Source organism: Podarcis gaigeae, assembly GCF_964106915.1.
Source record: "Podarcis gaigeae genome assembly, chromosome: 5".
NCBI classification, from domain to species: domain Eukaryota; kingdom Metazoa; phylum Chordata; class Lepidosauria; order Squamata; family Lacertidae; genus Podarcis; species Podarcis gaigeae.
The window spans coordinates 44,498,238-44,518,723 of NC_139681.1; the positions used below are offsets into that span (position 1 = coordinate 44,498,238).

At 42.0% G+C, this 20,486-nt stretch overlaps 1 protein-coding gene across 3 annotated transcripts in view; it reads left to right on the forward strand.

Moving 5' to 3' along the window:
- LOC310845729 ((E2-independent) E3 ubiquitin-conjugating enzyme FATS) overlaps nucleotides 1–20,486 on the forward strand; it is a 141,956-nt gene that overhangs the window by 76,074 nt on the left and 45,396 nt on the right. For 2 of the 3 annotated variants that reach the window (XM_083741246.1, XM_083741247.1), the window contains 2 exons: nucleotides 6,814–6,908; nucleotides 15,087–16,194. In XM_083741246.1, the coding sequence (XP_083597372.1) occupies nucleotides 6,814–6,908; nucleotides 15,087–16,194 (1,203 nt within the window). Of the gene's footprint in view, nucleotides 1–3,815; nucleotides 3,992–6,813; nucleotides 6,909–15,086; nucleotides 16,195–20,486 lie in introns of those variants that run through there. The other variant, XM_083741248.1, reaches the window with a different exon arrangement.

The following is a 20,486-nucleotide window of genomic DNA, read 5'->3' on the forward strand; positions in this document are numbered from 1 at the left end:
TAACGAATGTCCCTTTGCCAGGCTGATTTTCTTTTGTGTGGGTTAACCATATCTTGGTCCTGAACTCAACTTTTAGTACGTAGACAGAACCAATGCAATATTGAATTGTCTGAGATTGCACTTTATATCTGAAATCTCTGTATAACATCCATGTTTCTGATTCCCTAAATGTGAATTGCGAGAACTTATTATAGTAGTTTAGGAAGCCATCAGAAGAAATCATTTTCGGTTACTTTGCTTTTAAAAGGACTCATTCAAACTCAGTTTGTCCTTCAATTTCCCAACAACTGCATTTTTTTATTAAGTATATGCTGGCACTTCAGGACTGCCCTAATGTGTTTGAGTGGGATAATGGCTCTTAGTGGAATCACTTAGAGTGCATTGTGACTTTACATGTCTTGGGGGCCAAATTATTTAACGCATAAATGTGCTGAACAGTACACTACTGATTTTCCTCTTCTTAAAGCCACTTGGGGAGGATTGAATGCATAAATATTAGTGGGAAAGGGGTACTACTTCCCCTGTTTCCCACAAGTCATTTTCCAGCTTCAAATCATCCTTTAAGCAACTTTTCCTACAGTTGTAGCTTGTGAGGGTGGGGGAGAATTCTGAGCAGGAAAATAGTAGATGGGGAAAAGGTTAAGTGCATCTGTGCTCTTAGTCTCCCCTTCCTGAAGTATATTTTGAAGCTGAAAATGAGAAGCTGTGTTACACCAAGGCAACCCTCACTACTGAATAAGTGGCGCCAACTGCTTTGATCCTGAATCTGAAGTCTTTCTATATTCTGTATTTAGGTTTAAATATGTCTGGTTGTTTAGCTTATAGCTTGCGGAACATAACACTGAACATGGATGAGAAGTAACCATAGCAATTTTTTAATTAACCCCCCCCCACACCCCTAAATACAGATTTGAAAAATGAGTGGCTACTTTGTCCAGATGGTCTGGGATATTTGATATATTGCTGGTAATTTATTTTTATTTTGTTCGTCTTACTAACTAGCATAAAGGAAACCAGCTATATAGAGTAAGACTAGCTTTTTCTTCCAAGGGCATTCTGTAAATGTGACCTAAGCCAATAACATTCTTAGCGGTCTCCCCCCCTCCCAATAAGAACCTGGTCTCAAATGCTACCCACTACAAAGGGTTTTACAAGTTCAGTCTGAAGAGAGCTCATTTATCTGTTTTGCAGTGGATCCTGTAATCATCTCTGCAGGCAGTAAGCTTTGCTTCAAGATGCCCAAGATCCATTAACAGATCTCATGATGTTCTTTAGAAAAGAGGCAAAGCCACCTAGACATCATCCAAAGGAAAAGCAACAACATATATGTGATGAATTGTAGAGGATTTATTTCAAGGTTGTTTCATTGTCAATTAGATGGAAATGATTTCTCCAGCCCTGCCAAGGATGCCTTTTGTTATGTACTGAGTTGAATAGGATCCAAAAGGCAGCAGTCTGATTGGTCCTAGAACAATAGGATTCAGAATGCAGCAGTCTGATTGGTCCTGGAAAAATAGGATCCAGAATGCAGCAGTTTGATTGGTCCACAGGAGCCACCCAATCCAGCTCCAGGTGGAAGGGAATCTGCAACCTGATTGATCTACAGGAGAATCCCGGAATTAGCCAATCACGTGGGGCCCATTGTGTAAATAATGTATAAGGCAGACATTCTGGGGGAACTTCCATTCCTCCTCACCACTATGAGCTGAATAAAGTGCATGAAATCCACTCTTGACTCCATGTATATTTCACCTTTGCTCCAGAACTTGTTTCTGGTGCCTAGGCTGAGCCTCGGAATGCATGAAATACAGTGGTACCTTGGGTTACATACGCTTCAGGTTACAGTCGCTTCAGGTTACAGACTCCGCTAACCTAGAAATATTACCTCGGGTTAAGAACTTTGCTTCAGGATGAGAACAGAAATCATTCTCCAGTGGCGCGGTGGCAGCTGGAGGCACCATTAGCTAAAACAGAATATGGGAGCTCTACCAAGAGCTCTCACTTTCATGCCTCAGGAAAATGTTGTCAATGAAGCACATTCCCTTGTTATTTTGAGTGTTTTCCCCATCATCTTCTTTCAAAAGGTCTCCATTTTACCTCAGTCTCCATAAAAATAAGATCAGGGTTACACTGAGATGTTTTTCCCTAACACACACACTGGAACTACTTACCTGTTGACATCCAGACGTCTGCCAGTCATCCCAGAAAGCTGCTTCAGTTGGCTTTTCGATAGGCAATGTTATTCAGCTGTGATAAAAAATTTTTTTAATGAACTATGGCTTATAGAATTTTTTGTTTGAATTGTTATTTGGGGACCAGTTGTTGTTGTTGCTGTTGTTGTTTTAATATGTCCTCCTGAAGTGTAACTGCAGATGATAGCATTTCAGTTCTGTAATTGCCTATGGTACACAGACTTGTTGCTTTTGTTTGTTTTGTTTCCTGCCATGGTCTCCACTTTATTCTGGAAAAGCCAAAAACCATTCCCGGAAATGTAATTTCACTGATATTTTATTTAATCTTAATACTTGATGGCTAGACATGCTAGACAGAAAAGACTGCATTGGGACTGGCAATACAGGGGGTAGAGAGGATATGTAAGGAACACAGGGAAACTGCCTGGTAATCCTGGATTATTACTTGCTGTATGAAAGATGTAATAGGAGGGGGAGAACTTAGAGAGTTTAATTTTTTTTTTTTAAATCAATTCTCTAGCTCACTATCACATAATCCTCGCTGTAATGCCAAGCTCTCCTCTTGAAGATATCAACCTGGGAGTTTGTACATTAGGCTTTCTCTGTGCTATCTAGAACCCTCAGGCCTAACCACTGCAGCATTAAGATGTTATAAAGGAAGTCACTGTGTAATAAACAGATACACATGTGCTGGCCTTTAGGTCCATGTGACGTACAGGTTCTGACAACAACAGGCACAGAGACATGCTGAGTGCTACAGCATGAAGGAGTGTGGTTGTCTCCCTGTTCTTCTGCAAGGTTGTTTATCTTCAGTCAATTTCTCTCCGTAAAGCAGCGAGCCTTTATCCTGCTTGCTGTTTCCCATTGCTTAACATGAGCAGAGCACAGAAGCCTGAACACACTCAAGCCCTCACAAAAAGTTCACCCCTGCAAACAAGAAATCCCACTTAGAGGAATTTGCCTTTACATAGTTTTCTATCCTTATTTCAGCCATTGTGATGTATTGGCATATTGCGATGTTTAGCTGGTGATATATTGCGATGTTGAAAACCAGATGTTGCCCCAGCCCTACTCTGCAACTATTCCTTAGTACTGGTGCAATCCAGTATAGGTGACAATCCAGAATGTTGTGGGAGGTAGCAACAGTGTCTGGAGGAAGGAAGGGGGATTTGGAAAAAGTTTCCTCCCTACCCTCTCTGCCAGTAGGATCTCTCTGCTGGATCAAAAGCCTTTTGTGGATGGAAGAAGTATTTCTAGGAACATAGGAAGCTGTCTTATACTGAGTCAGATCATTCTGAATAGCCCAGTATTGTATACACTGACTGGCAGAGGTTTTCCAGGGTTTCAGGCAAGAAGACTTTCCCAGTCCTACCTGGAGATACCAGGGATTGAACCTGAGACTTTCTGCATGCAAAGCAGACACTCTATTCCTGAGCAATGACCCTTGTCTGTGAAATAAAAAGTCTGACTCTAGCTTTGAGCATTGACTGTCTGCTTTAAAAGTTTCCTGTGACATAAGAGTCAAAGCAAAATGATGGCTCCTTGTTATCATGCAAGTCCTGAAGATGGAATCTTAGTGCAAGTGTCATGGTAACATATAAGGTAAACATTCTATCCTAACTTAAACCTCACTGTTATGCTTTTGCCTGAGTAGCAAGAGGCAGAAAACCTATATTGTCTACTTGGAAATATCCCAGATCTTTTACTGTGACAATTTTACTTCTTTTTGAATTTACAATTTATTTGCCTTGTGTGGGCCTTAAATCTTTAGTGAAATATGATCCATGAAATCTGTGAAGGTGAGCTTTACTCTCCCCTCTATTATTTATAAAGCACCCAAAGTCTCCTGTGAATTAGACAGGAAGATAAATACTCTTGAATTCTAGATAAACTGTCTCGGGAAGTACTGTATTGCTAGTATTATTAACTGTATAGTGCCTTTAAATGCTTTGCAGAACTGAAAACCAAGATACGTCAGTTCTCCAAGGAGCTTATAGTTTTATCAATGGGGAACGAAACAGTTGCATGTTCCTCCATGTTCTCTCTCTTCACCCTCTCTATCTCTTTTTCTTTCTTTCTTTTTTTTAAAAAATAGTTTTTGAGATGGGCCCTAACGTATTAAAGGAGTCACACTTCACATGTTATTTTCCCCTTGTATCAAGATGGATCGTCTTATTTGGGGGGTAAACATGTATGTATGGCTGAATACACAGCATACATTTGAAGCACATTTAAAGTATGCCTGAAATTTGTGGTCATCCTTACTTCTTACTGAGTCACCTTTTCTGCCTTGCACATGGCATTTGAGAAGGTAGCTGCAATTTTGTATAATGAGGGGTTTACCTTAGGTGACACTGGAAACTGCTTCTCTTTGGTATGGACTGTTTTTATTTCCTGAAAATAGGCTAAGAAATCTAAAATCCCCTTAGCATTGCTTTGGGTGTCCATTTTGACAAGCCTGCCTTTATTCCTCATAGCAAAAAGGCAGTGCAGCAAATCAAAAACCATGTCTTGTCTCTGAGATGCTTCACTGAGGGAGGTGTTCCAGTCAACACTACTCAAAAATCTTGTCTAGTGGGGCAAAACCCTATTTGTGCCATCAATTCGGATATATATATATATAACATTTTGTACTAGTATATCACCAAGACATGGCTGTGGAATCAAAGGTTATGTGGACACCAGTGTTTAGTAACTACCTGGTCCTTATGAGTTGCTTCCTGTGCCTTTGCTATTGATTTTTTACAGCCTCAGTGCTGTGCATACCATAACTCTTGGGGAGTGAGCATGTTTCTGCCTCCGTTTTCATTCTGTTGGGATTGTCTCGTTTATTTAAAAGATGCTGTCTTTCCAGCAAAATGAAGCATCTAAAAGCAACATACAGGGAAAGATCTTAAAATCCTCACAAAATCAAATTCAATTCAAACAACAGCATAATCAGTTGTGGTTTGTGTTGATGGGGGGCGGATGTATCTCCCATCCCATTTAATTGCTGTATTTAACTACTGGGAGTGGTCATTATGAGTTTTGGGGGCAAGGTGCCATCAGTATGCTGATGATACTCGGCTCTATTTCTGCATAACATCTGCAGCAGGAGAGGTTGTGCCATTCCTTGGTCAGTGCTTGGGCGTAGGTAGTGGCTGAGAACCAGCAATCTGAGCTTTCCTGGCAAGATGGAGGCACTGTGGGTGAGTGGTTCCCATGTCCGTGACATATGTCAATTGTCTACCCTGAGTGGGTTTGAATTCCCCCTGAAGGAGCAGGTACACAATCTGGGGGTGCTTCTGTATCCAACTTTGTCACTGGAGGACCAAGTAGGACCTCAGTGACTAAAAGTGCTTTTTATGACAGCTACAACCATTCCTCAACAGGAAAAAACTTTGTCACAGTAATTCATGAATTGATTACATCAAGACTGGATTACTGTAACATGCTCTGTGTGGGGCTTCCATTGCGCTTGACCCAAAAACTTCAGTTAGTGCAGAATGCTGCAGCACAGTTGCTGACAGAAGTGAGTCCTTGTCAGCCTATAACACCTGTGCTAAGAGATCTGCACTGGTTGCCAATTTGCTACTGGGCCAGGGTCAAGATCTTACTGTTAGTATACAAAGCCCTTGCCAACTTGGGACCAGCTTACCTGCAAGATCGCCTTATCCCATATATGCCGAGTTGACAGCTTCACTCTGTGGAACTGGCACTGTAACAGGTGTCACATAATACCTGTTCCACCTTTGTAGGAAATTGATCTTTTAGTGTGGCAGCACCTACACTTCGGAACTCCCTGCCTATTGATGTCAGGCAAGCCCTATCGCTGTTCTCTTTTCGGTGCCTGCTAAAAACATTTTTGTCTAGAAAAGCCTACCCAGCAATCTGTGTTTTTTTAGTTTATTGCCAGTTTTAATTTTTAAAAATATTTTAAATAATTTTGCTTTTATCCATAATTTTTTTTGCCAAGTCTTTTTATATTATGGATTTTTATATTATGGATATATGTTCTGTGTTATTTCATTAATACTATTTATTGCCTAGTACAAGTTTGTTGTGGCCTTTGGCTAGAACAATAAACTTATGACCTTAATTTTATTGTTTTATTCTTTTTGTAAAACACTTCAAACTTTTCTACAAACCTCATTTCCACCTCAGGTATGTGGACCGTCCTAACTTTGATTGTCAATAAAGTGCAGGTAATTTTTCATAATTTAAATGTATTTGTGCCATCAGGGAGAGAAATCTGACAGATTTTGTGCCTGAAGTGCCAAGATAACTTGACCAGCCTTGCACTTTGAGTGGAGCATGGAGCAACATTTGCTATTCTTCCTCACCTTGGGCCAGCCTTGTTCCTGGTGTAAAATAGGGTAGTTTTTCAAACCCAAAACAAAGCCTTGTCCACTGAGAATCTTCAGAAGAAAATTTTCTTGGTTCACAGGAAGAGTGTCTTAAAAACAGACTGAGAAATTACCACACAGGCTTCCTGGTGGGATTTCAACTGCTTCAAATATGGCTAAATACACCCTAATTTTTCAGAGAAATGCAACCCAGATCTTCTCCATTAGATGATGTTACTCGTAAGTGTAGAAATGTGATTGCAAGATAACATTGTATTGTTCACCCTTTTCTCTAGGAATAAGAGAAAACCAATATGGAATTAATGCTTGGGAAGCATGCAAAACTGTTCAGTATAACACAGCAGCAAAGAATGAGTCAAGCTTCACAAAGGTAAAAACGAAACACAACACACAAAACCTTCCATAGTTGTCAGCGGAATCTACTGAGGTTTTAAAAAAATGATCATTTATCTGTATGCAGTGTTTTGCTATTTGTTTTGTGTTTAGTCGGATTTCACTTGCTCAGCAGAAAAGTCAAATAAAGTGGCAGCTAAGATGTTACAATTCTGTTGGCAGGATATTTATTAATTCATATACTTTCCACGTTCTTGGGGAAAAGAAAGCAATAAGTGCACTTGAAGGAAAATCACAGTCTTGAAAAACATCACTGGTCCAGTGTTACAAGGGCCTTGGCAGGTCTTCCAGAGAACGGGTTATTTTTCAGAATAAAAAAAACCCCTCCAAAATCCGCAGCTGGGCAATAGATTTATTAGGGCCAACCAAAATGTCACAGAAGTGTGGCATTTCCCTGTATTATTCATCAGGCAAGAAATTACACAAAGCAGTTGGGTGGAGGGACAAGGATTATTATTATGTGCAAAAATTAGTCTGGATCTTGTAAACTCAATTCCAAGAAGGGAATTGCAGACTGAATAAGGGTATTTGCAGATGAACATTCATCCTGATTTGTTTGCAGGGAGATTAGACAACTCTGGCTATTTAATGAGCATTATTCTGATTTGTTTGCTGGGAGGTTAGATGATACTGCATTATCCCACACTTTCCAGTGCATTTTCCCTTCACTTTCCTTACTGCAAAAAGTCTGATGGGGGGGGGGGGGGAAGCAAGATCGAGATGAGCCCCGCAACCCCAGAGTTGTTCACAACTGGACTTAACTGTCAGTGGTTCTTTACCTTTACCTTTTTTAAAGATTTGTTGTGCAAAGGCCTCCCAATCAGCTATGTGCAACCTGAATTCGTTGATTTGTGATTTGTGATTGACACCCAAAAATAGTGACAGTCTGAAAGTGCCCAATGTCTCTCCCTATGGGCTTGCTTCGCAAGACGAAAGCCATAGGGAAATCTCCGGGACAGCGGGGAAGCGCAGCGCGTCTTCCCCACTGTCTTCGGACCTCCTCCGAAGGCTGGCGGTGGGGCAGAGAGACCTCCTCCCATCACCAGCCTTCGGAAGGCTCCTCCGAAGGCTGGCGGTGGGGCGGAGAGACCTCCTCCCGCCGCCAGCCTTTGGATGGCTGCTCCGAAGGCTGGCGGTGGGGCGGAGAAACCTTCTCCCCGCGCCAGCCTTTGGATGGCTGTCCTGAAGGGCTTTTCTCCCCACCGCAAGCCTTCAGGACAGGTACGGGAACAGAGGGGAAGGCGCGCAGCGCTTCTCCTCTGTTCCCGGGGCTTGCGGTGGGAGGAGGGTTTTCCTTGCCACCGCCAACTTTCAGAATGCTGTTCTGAATGTTGGCGGTGGCAAGGAAAAACCCTCCTCCCACCGCAAGCCCCGGGAACAGAGGAGAAGCGCTGTGCGCCTTCCCCTCTGTTCCCGTACCTGTCCTGAAGGCTTGCGGTGGGGAGAAAAGCCCTTCTCCGCACCGCCAGCCTGGCAAGCGGTCTCCATAGGAATGCATTAATTGATTTTCAATGCATTCCTATGGGAAACCGTGCTTCGCAAGACGAAAAACTCGCAAGAAGAAAAAACTTGCGGAACGAATTAATTCCGTCTTGCGAGGCACCACTGTATCATGTTGCACAAAAGCTGCTGTGACTTAACTTGCAAACACCAAAATGGCTTGTTCCTTCTCAAGAAGATCCTGATGTATCATTGACTGCCCAGCCGAATGAAAACTGATAGACAAAAAGAAGTAGTACCATTGTGGTGCTGTCATTGCCCTGGTGCAACAAAATAGGCAGAGTATTCACCAGCCGTTAGAACCAAGGAGAAGAAGAAGTAAACTCCCTTCATTGCACCTCTTCAAATAGTCTTAAAAAAACCCCAACTTTTAATGATAAGTTATTGCTCGTATTGATTATACATAGGCTGCTCTGGAAGCCTTGTCAAGTGAAAAGCAGGTAGAAAACGCTTAAAATAAGTAAAATATTGCACTGAGGCCACAGCTGCAATTACAGCCACACTGTTGTGCAGCCCCACACAAGGATTTGCTAGTAACCCTTTCAAGGCAATAGCAAAAAATGTGTGCACAGATGGCACATAGCTGCACGAAAATGCATGTCAGAAACTCAGTGTAATTCTGGGTCAGCTGTCTGGTTTTCATTCTTAAATGACTGCTAGAGAAAGAGTGATTACATTCCCAGTCCTGATTCCTAATTTCCAAGACAGGTTCCTTGAGTAGTTCTGCAGCACAAGTGGGTAGGTAGGTGTTGAGCTTGCCACTCACCACTTCGTCAGGAGACAGTTCCAAATGCCATAGCCAGGAGACAAGCTACTAGCAGCAGTCCTTTGCTGGCCAACCTGGTCATGGGTGATGAGGTAATGCAGTGTGTAAGAAGAGATTCTTCCCTTAGTGCAGTGGTTGCCAAATATTTGGGTTCCAGGTGCACATTGGGAATTTCAAGAAAGTGCCAACATGCCGGTCACAAAATGGCTCCCACCAAAGATGTAGCCTAACAGTAAATAACTGCCCCCTCCAAAACAGCAGAAAAAGAAAAGTTGGGAAGATAAAATGGTTCAAATATGGACAAACATCTTCTTCTTCTTCTTCTTCTTCTTCTTCTTCTTCTTCTTCTTCTTCTTAAAATATGTTAGAAGGGCATTCTTTTCCCCCCAGACACTGCTACTGTGTTACCCCAGACACTGCTACTGTGGTCTCCTACTGGTGTGCTGCTGTAGATTACAGCTAGAAAATAAAAGATAACTGAATCCAGGAATAGTTTTGAATTGAGGAAAGACATAACTCGCTGGCAAGTTGCTGTTGTTGTCTTGCTGTCTTTTGTGGAATAGAAAAGAATAGAAATACAAAGAGAACACACCGAAAACACATTACAAACTCACCAGAATAGTAGTTGAACAATACTGGCCCAGACTAGTGTGATGTTTGAAGCTGAATGTCAACTACAAGCTTGTCAAAGTGAAGGGTGAATGGGGAGGTGATAATAATGTTTCTGCTTTTGCACCCTCTTCTCCTCTCCCCAAAGAACTTGGAAACAATCCCTGTTATAGGCAAGGCAGGAAGAAAAAATTGATGATAACAATGACACCATTGAAATGGGTTCCCCACAAAGCAGCAGTGACTACCAGACAAATATGATCGTTATTATCACTATCATCATTATGATGCTTCTGCACTGGACTGTCCCAGTTGGTGTGCAGCCAGTGGACTATGGGGACTAAGCTAGTCCCCTAAATGTTCCCCGCCTTCTTCCCAAAACCTGGGAAGCTTCTGCCCGGCTTAAGGAAAGACACACAATGCTTACACGCGTGATGTAACCCATCCCCCATCACCTTTGCAAGCTGGCACCTGTGGAACTAACTGTTTCCCCATGGAAAATTTCACCACACACCACTGGTCTGCCCCTTGCAGCAACTTAGGAACAATCTTTGCAATAGGGCATGCAGCAGAAACAAGAAAGCGTTGCCATATTCTCCCCCTCTCCTTTTCAAATGAGGCCTATCTCAGTCAGCTGCCTGTTCTACATGACAACAGACAGCAAAATAAACGCAGCAGCAGTGGGAGGATTCCCCAGTTTCTTCCCATACATTTTCAAAAGGTTTATCAAGCAACTACCCGCTGTCTGTACCACGTGGCTGGCAGGCAGCAAAATGAGTGATAGGTGATTCCCATGCTGCCTTCCAACTGCTTAGGGTTGCCATACATCCAGAATGTCCCGGACATGTCCGAGAATTAATGATCGAAAATAGTGTCCGGGAGGGAATTTCTGAAAATCAGTAAAATGTCTGGGATTTTGAAACTTTGGGTTTCCCTAAAAAAAAGTTCAACAACTGTTATGTCCTGAGTTTTACTTCTAGAAATATGGCAACCCTAAACGGCTCCGTGTGGCTGACAGGCAGCAAAACAAAACTAATGGGTGGATTCAAGCAGGAAAAGAAGAGGGAGAAACAGCAGTTCTTTAGGACTCCAGGGATTCCTATTGCCTGATGTCCACTTACCAATCACATCTCCAACTACTAGCCGGAAGCAGACAGCCTGGCTTATTTCACAGTAATCACTTAAAAGCATACCAGCACATACTGCTTCATAACTTTATTTCTAGAAGGGCTAGAAACTTACTTTTCAAAAAATTGAAAGCTCAGAGCCTGGGGCTCCTGCTGGGGGTGCCAATGAAAGCCTTCATAGCCACCATGGTGCCTGTGGATGGCAGACTGACAACCCCTGCCTTAGACAGACCATTGTTCTAATCTGTTGTCATTTTTAGTTTTTATTATGGCTAGAAGCCTCAAAAGCTGGAAGTGGCTTGGGCCTCTCTGGATCTCTGAGAGGACTTGTTTGTCAGCAGCATCCAGGGATAGTGCAGTTGATGATGTCAGTGGTCTACATGGGCACTGCTGGTCCTTTTGCGCAGTACACAGATTCTAGCAACTCCTTCTTTGGTTACCACCTTGGGCCTTTGGTCCTTAAGGGTATGGCAGCCACCCACCTCCGGTCACCACTTATTGACATGATGTCTCCCTATGTGCCACCTCACTGGTCATCACTGGAGATGCTTAGCATTCAAGGGTAGCATGCAGAGTGATTCTTAGGACTGTACAGCATCATGCATAAAAACTTTTTGCAGAATGAGTTGCCCACATGACCCACTCGTAGGCAACGTGTTAACCGCCAGTTACGAGAATATTTGGGTAACTTCTGTGAAGAAATGGGTAACAATATAGAAATAGCAAAATGTAACTTACTGTTGCATAGCGCAATGTAAACAGCTGTTAATGATCCCACTTTCACAGCAAGGCAGTCAGAATTAAGTGAGCTGCCCTCTATGACTTTGTGTGTTAGCTTTGCCACCGAGGGGGGAAAAATAGTTATAATGATATTCTCACTTAGAATCTTGCTTGCCTGTAAGTGGTCTTCTTGTTAGGTTTTGTTTTGTTGAACTTTGTGTTGTCATAATAGGGTTTTTCATTAATTGTTACAATTTTATAAATACTGCACAACAATAAAACAAGTGGTTAAGGACTCTAAACCAATGAGGCCCTTTATTTGTGGGCAAAGATTTGCATACAAGCAGCAGGACTTGCTTCCTTTTCTTTTTTTCCAGTCACCTCCCCTCCGCCCACACCAAATCACTGCACTGCATCACTCTTTACTGCCGCATTGCATGCTGATTTTTTTAACAGGAGATTTTAACATTGGGAAATTCTCTGGCATAAGCCCTGTTGAGATGAGTTTAGTGTAAATGGGAGTTTCCCTGCATAATTTCCCAGTAGATTGTGTGGGACATACAGAAGGAGCAAACAGCAAAGGGGCAGTTGAAAGGAGGCTGGTGGTCATGCCATCTTTTTGTTTCCAGATCTGACTGAAATGAGTTTTCATTCAAAACTTCTCAGAATTCTCCTCAGCAAATTTCAGAGTTGACTATTCCAATAATCTCTGATTTATAAAACGTTGAGCAAGTATTTTAATAACGATATTTAATAACCACTAGTATTGCATTCCAATGTTTGCTCTTTAATGGTTTATATTTTGTATTTGGCAGAACTGATGTTCAAACTTTTTACCTCCAGGGCAGAGTTTCTTCACTCCCTTGTCTGCCAAAAAAAACTTGGTAGCTGAGCTAGATGATTGGTTGAATCAGTGAACACATCTGCATATCTTTAGCTAGGACAAAGCAACAGGAGCTCACCACACAGATTCGAACCGCAGACCTACCGATCAGCAAGCCCAAGAGGCTCAGTGGTTTAGTCCACAACATTCCCTTCTTTAAAAAACATTAATAAATAACAATTGTGGGGTGCCCTAAGCAGAAGCAGCAAGTTAACATCTCCCATCCCTGTTTCAATAGAAATCTCCAGAAGGCAACATCCTGGAGTAAACAAAAGCTTTGGCAAAGTATATTTCCCCCCCACCCCCCAGAAAAGTGTGTGAGGGGAAAGGGTTAGGCTCCCCCACCTCCCTAAACTGCTGCTATTAAAAAGAAAGTGTCCATACAAACCTGACCATACATTTAAAGCATCATCTGAACATTCAGCTGTGGCTGTTCACTGTAGATCAGTAGTGGTGACCAACCTGTCTCTGAAGAAACTTTTCTGATCTTCTCATTGAGGAACACTAAAGGCTACCCAACACCTGAACTATTGAAAGAGATACCAGCAAGCCTGAAACATACTGATTTTGAGGGGAAAGTTTCACATTGAAAACGTGAATTTTAATTTTGAACTTAAAATTTCTCACTGCATAGTGATTTTGGGAAGAAGAAGAAAAAAAGCCCATGTCTTATTTTGAGTATTCAGTTGAGCTCTATTCCTATTAGGCTTCCCCCCAACATTTAGCTGCATGCTTTACTTGCTAGATTTGTACATGTAAAATCACTGTGAAAGGCAATGGAGCAGGTCCCCCTGTAAACTAGCAACTCTTTGCATTTGGGCGTTCAATTTACACATGGGAAGATAAACATGTGAGGGGGAAGGGGAGGGGCTCCCCTCCCTATGCCTCATCTTTATCCCATCAAAAGCATTCCACAATCAGGGTTCTAAAGCAAGAAGGAAGGCTCTCTGAGCAGAGCAGGGTTCCCCCTTCAGACTTTCACACCCAGTCTCATGGAGGGCTATAAACTCAGTTAAGGGTGACAAACCAGAGAGAGTGGGTTTGGCAGTGTGCCCCCACTCCACCCCATGGTTTTGTTCAGTGCTTTTTTTTTCTTTTAAAAAATGTTCATTTTCCTACTCATATTGAAATACTGCCCCTTAATGAGGCCAAACTTAGATTCACAAAATGTTTAGGGGTATGAGTACCCCTGTGTCCCCTCTCCCCCAAGAAAAAAGCAGTGGTTTTGTTTACAATACAAATAAATACAGCACCCAAAGAGGCCTAAAGTGGGGCAAACCTGTTTAAGATAGAATCCTGTTGAACTAGCTCCTTAAACCTACAGATGTGACTGTCAGATTGCTGCTGCAAAACAGTAAATGAATTCTAGCAAAGTATTTTCTTTCTTGGTTTTAGGCATGTAGATATCACAGTGGTGGTCAGAATGCATAAAAGAAGGCTGGATATAGCATAAAATAAACACAGCTCACTATGCAGCAAATAGCGAGAAAAAAACAGTAGTGAACTAAAGGAAATATCTACTGATGTAGATACTCGTTTGCTTTTTTTTACCCATTTATGCCACATTTCAGCTGAGAGGGAATTATAGGACTAGGATATAGGGAGGAAAGTATTTGAAAACATTTTTTTCTGCATTTAATTGATTGGCTTTGTGGAGCATGTTACTTGCCTATTGTTATAACAACTGTATCTAGAAAATAGCGTTAGGGTAACTAGGCACTAAAGGAAATCCTGGTTCTGTCAAGGGAGATGGTGATTGTTGGGAGGAAATGGCTCTAGGCAACCTTTAGTAAGTGTTGGGCATATGCCTCCTCGTTGTCACTATGGATATTCTGTTCAGCCAAGGAATATTGCATAATAAGGAGCTGATGAAATAAATGGTACCCAAAATGACTATAGAAATATGTGCATGCTGTTTGTGGGAGGCAGAGTGGAAGAACCCCTCCCCCTGCCTTGGTCATACTTGATGCTTTTTGTTCAACAACACTGACCCAACTCCCACATAAATGCTCTACAGAAAATCACAGCCCACCTACGTAATTCATTTTGCAGTGCATTTGGAGGCCGTAAGTGCTTAAAGCGCTTTAATATTTCAGCAGATCGGCATGAAAGCGCAGTGTGGCGTAGGTTATAATCTGAAATTGACAGCTACTATTGGCACATACATTGTTAAACAAACACAGGGCCGTATACCCAGCTGAGCAAATCAATTAATCATTCAAACTGCTCTATGAATGTATAATTTGCACATGAAATTGGTCATGTTTTCATTCTTGTTCTGGCAGACATTTCTCAGTTGGTTTTAGCCACTTTTCCTTTAGAAACGGCCCAAAGTGAAACTGTAGGAAGTAAAAAGTGCAGAAACAGGAAATTTTGCAGGAAATAGGGCAAGTAACCTCATGTGGAACTATTATATGTTATCACAAAATCCTTTTAGTTATCATTGTGTGTGAGAGAGAGAGGAGGAGGGGGAGAGGGAGGGAGAGGGAGAGAATGTGTGTGTGTGGCCATTGTAGAGCATTTTAATTATTTGGATATTTTCCTTTGCAGGAGTCTCTGCCATCACAAAACACAAAAATGATTTCGTCTATACTCATTTCACAGATGATTGATGAGAATAAATCAAAAGAAAATAAGGCTCCTTTCCCTATGAAGTCTGTAATCACCCAGTCTGATGCTTATCGCATGAGCCAATCTTTGGCTAATCATAGTTCAGTCAACATTAATAGAGCATTCATATTGCTTCCCAGAAGATTAGGAATTCAGATTTCTTCAGATGACAATGTATTTGGAACAGACTCCCATACCAAAGAGGAGACGCAGTGTCAGAGCCAGAGGAAAGGTTTTGCTTCCATCACAATCACCGCTAGAAGAGTCGTTCCACCTTCTCACAGCATGATGCAGATGGATGCTTGTTTGAAATGCCGAGGAAGAAGCAAGCTGCTAATGAACACTGCTCCTACTTCAAATGTGACTGGGCTAGATCATCTCTGCAGACCTTTCCACGCACAAAGATGTTGTCAAAATGGAAATGCCACTGAAATAAAGGTTTCTGAACCCTGTCCGCAGCCGTGCACGGAGCAATCTGGCTGCACGTCTAGCACTGAAAATAAAGAGAACAGAAGGACCCCTCCAAGAAACAGCCACAAGAAACAAGCACCAATTTCCTTCACTTCAAGCATTCACTTCAGCGTTTCCCAGCAGTGTCCAAACACAATATATTACATAGACAAGTCTCTCTCAGTGCCTGTAGATCAACCTCGGACTAAGAACCAAAAAATGCATAGGTCAGTCATGTCTTTCAATATAAATTGCAGTTCCCCCACTTTAACGCCAGATGGAGTGGATGGTTTAGCTAATGGAGAGCTAATCACAGAAGTACTTAAGACAAAGCTCCCAGAGGAGAGCAAGGCTCCACACAGAACAATTTGGAATGCAGATCTCAAGGAGAACTACTTGGATGAAAAGCAGACATCAGAAAAGGAACCTTTAGGGACTGAATATCTCCAGAACGGTACCTTTCCGTCTGAAACCCTGCCAGTTGTGGATAGCCTTCAAGGACATGATAATTTAAAGCTAACACAGAGTAATGATGGGAATTCAAATGACAATCACAGTACATTGTCTCTTCACATTCCTCATTGGACTTACGATGAAGGTGAGTAGGTTAAATAAACTCATCCTTGTTAGACCAGATATGTAGAACAGAATTCACCCACCATTCTTCTAACGCTGCTACTAGCTTTTTTTTAAAAGTGCCTTTAAAAAATAAACATATGATGATTCTGAGGGCCACTTCATATATAACATTCACATGAAGAATAGTGCTGGCTTGCCCCAAATATGAGTAGCCCTGAATACAAACTTAAATGTTTAGTTATTAGGGACCTAGGTGGCGCTGTGGGTTAAACCACTGTGCCGTTTGGGCTTGCCAATTGAAAGGTCGGCTGTCTGAATCCCCGCGACGGGGTGAGCTCCCGTTGTTTGGTCCCAGCTCCTGCCAACCTAGCAGTTCAAAAACACACAGTGCAAGTAGATAAATAGGTACCGCTCTGGCAGGAAGGTAAACGGCGTTTCCATGAAGCTGCTCTGGTTTTGCCAGAAGCGTCTTAGTTATGCTGGCCACATGACCTGGAAAAACTGCCTGCAGAAGCGGACAAACGCCTGCTCCCTCAGCCTGTAAAGCGAGATGAGCTCCGCAACCCCAGAGTAGTTTGCGACTGGACTTAATTGTCAGGGGTCCCTTTACCTTTACCTTATGAGATTATGCTTTGGACAACAAGCATATTGCTGCTGTTCCCCATTGACACCTTTGACTGTGCAGGCTCCCAGAAAGCACCTTGCGACTGCTTGGCTCCTGTGGCTCATTGTTAGCTCATTCTCTGAATTGGGACTCATGGTTTGTCTCTCTTCATACTCTCTCCAAGAACACACCTTGGCTACAGCTTGTAGTTAGCAATGAGAGAGCTTAACTGCAAGTCCCGGTCCTGATGACCGATTAAACCAAAGTAGCTGTAGGCAACCCTCTGGTTAGCTTCATGTTTGCATTGTCTTGATAAGCTATCATCTGGCCTACTTGTATCTTTGGTAGCTGAAGTCCATAATGATATTCCAGGGTAAGCACAATCTTGACCAAGTTCTGTGAACTATATCTCAGAACATTTTAACAACCTGGAAAGCAGGTTCATGCTCAGGGTAGAAAGTTGGGGTTTGTTTTAAAGTGGAATCCCCCAGTACATATTGGATTCCAGGGTTGAAGTCCTCCTTTATGCCCCCAAGTGTTACACCAGCTCACACCTCCTGTACTTTTTCCCACACCAGAAAAGCCAGAATTACATTTGCTATGGTTTCCTTTTATTACAGTAGTAATGGCAAAGGATGGCTCCTGGTACAGTAAAAAGGGGGGTGTCCAATAGAGGCTAACTCGTTTGCAGTCTGTAGAAGATTAATCCTAACAACTGACAGAGGGTCTTCTCGGTAGTGGCGCCCGCCCTGTGGAACACCCTCCCATCAGATGTCAAGAAATAAACAACTATCCAACTTTTAGAAGACATCTGAAGGCAGCCCTGTTTAGGGAAGTTTTTGACATTTGAAGTTTTATTCTGTTTTTAATGTTCTGTTGAAACAGATGGGTGGGGTAGACATAATAAATTATTATTATTATTATTATTATTATTATTATTATTATTCCACAACAAGCTTATAAAGCAGAAAAGGTAAGGAAATATACAGTAGGAGACTCCTCATAATTTATGCAGCACGATCCTATACATGTCTGCTTAGAAGTATGTACCATTTGACTTCAGTGGGACTTGCTCCTAGATACGTGTGTGTTGCATTGCAGCCTTAATCACTCACTGTCTCGTATTCCAGCAGGTATTGATTGGTGAGGTGCATGCTTTATAGTATGCTGCAATATGTGTAAAGAACATCCAGAGAGAATTTAGATAGGCAGCACTCACTTGTGTCAAAAGGCAAGTCATGTCTCTTCCTTCCTAACCTGGAACTAGTCTGGGTCAAATGTTCAGCCAGATCCCTGCACTTGTCCTACCCTCTCATTCCTTTGCGTAGACACATGGGAAAGATGCTTGTGTGTGATGTCTCTTTTAATAATGCTGATACACTGTTGTGAGTATGAATCCTGGCTGCGGTCCAACATGAACTGCTGAGCTCGGATCTCAGTGGTTGCACCCTTTAGCCCCATAATGTTAAACATGATTAAGAGAATTCTGTGTGGCTGTAGGACTGTTTCTTATGGTTTATTACATGCTAGACGTAGCATTTGGTGTTCCTTAAAAGAGTCTGGAATCAATATATCTTAAAACAATTTTGTTCATAGAAGTTGCAGTTTCTTTGAGGCAGGGTGGAAACAACCCATGCAACTCTGCATTTGCATGCAGTTAATAAAATACAGCAGTTTTCAGTCTTTAAGAAATGTTTGCTAGCTGTAATGATAGTTCAGTAATGGAACCATGTGCGTTAGAAAGGAAAGTTTCAAAAAGCAAGTCAGCTTAACTTTGTTCAAGGATAATAAAACACCGTGACTTCTGCATTAAGGACAATAGAATGAACAAGGTGACCTCCCATGGTACCATCCTTCCTTGAAATTGTATAAATTCAAAATAACAGTTTATGAAATTTTGGTTGGCTTTCTTTTTTAGCTATGATAATGTGATATCCTCCTTTATTCTCTAAAGGGGGGCTAAGGAAAGCAGCCAGATGGGTGGGGTATAAATAATAAAATTATTATTATTAAATTATTATTATTATCTTAGGGACAGAGCACATGCATTTCATACAGAAGGATGCAGGATCAGCCCCTGGCATCTATGTGAAATGGATTTTAGGTAGTAGTGCTAGGAAACCTCTGAAAGACCCAGGGGAGCTGCTACCAGGCAGAGAAGACAGTATTTGGCTTGCTGGACCATTGCTCTTGTGTATTGTTATAGAATCACAGAATCTTAGAGTTGGAAGAGACCCCGAGTGTCATTTTGTCCAACCTGCTGCAATGCAGGAATCTCAGCTAAAGCATCCATGACAGATGGCCGTCCAACCTCTGTTTAAAAACCTCCAAGAAAGGAGATTCCACCACCTCTCATGGGAATCTTGTTCCACTGCTGAACAGCTCTTACTATCAGAACGTTTTTTCCCAAATGTTTAGTCGAAATCTCCTTTATTGCAACTTGAAGCCATTGCTTCAAGTCCTACCCTTCAGGAGAAAACAAGCATGCTCCCTCCTCAGTGTGACAGCCCTTAATATATTTGAAGATGGCTATCATATCTCCTTTCAATCTCCTCTTTTCCAGGCTAAACATACACAGCTCCTTCAAGCGCTCCTCATAATGCTTAGTTTCCAGACCCTTGATCATCTTGGTTGCCCTCCTCTGCACACGTTCCAGTTTGTCAATATCCTTCTTAAACTATGGTACCCAGAATTGGACACAGTATTCCAAGTGTAGTCTGACTAAGACAGAATAGAGTGGTACTATTACTTCCCTTGATCTGGACACTATACTTCTGTTGATGCAGCCTAGAATAGCATTAGGGTGTGTTTTTTGCTTTGTTTTTTTGCTGCTGTATCATACTGTTGACTCATGTTAAGCTTGTGGTCTACTAAGACCCTTAGATCCTTTTCACAAGTACTGCTAGTAAGCCAGGTGTCCCCTGTTTTATATTTGTGCATCTGGTTCTTCCTGCCTATGTGCAGAACCTTACATTTGTACCTATTGAAATTCATTCTGTTAGCTTGCACCCAGTTCTCCAATCTGTTAAGGTCATTTTGAATTCTGATTGCCTTATGTGGCATTAGCTACCCCTTCCAGTTTGGTGTTATCTGCAAATTTGATGAGCATCCCCTCAGTTCCTTCATCCGAGTAATTTATAAAGACATTAAACGACAACGGGCCCAGGACAGAACCCTGCAGCACCCCACTTGTCACTTTTTTCCAGGATGACAAGGAACCATTAATGAGTACTCCTTGGGTTCAGTCAGTCAACCAGCTACAAATCCACCTAACAAATCAGTGTCATTTGTTCCCATGGTATAAAATGTGAATATGCCTTCTGAGAGGTTCCCACCCCGTAGCATGATTTTTGGGTCCCCTTATTGCATTCTTCCTGCTTTTAACATTTTAAATAGAACTAATTAATAACGACTCAAAAGGTCATGGCCTTTCTTGTTGAGATCAAAAAAATAATGAGTAGTCAATTACCTGTCAGCCGTTTAGCAGTGACAAATTGTAGGAAATGAGTAATATTCATGAGCCTTCATTACAATTGGTGTTGAATTATACCTTCACATGAGAGATGGGAAAGATCTATTAGGTCATCCAATCCAATCTGCATATAAAATGCTGTATGGCTTTACAGTTTAATTACTTGCAGCAATGCAGACCTGATGTTAAGTATGAGAGACAAATGTCTTTCTGTTTTGCGGTAGGACATCTCTGG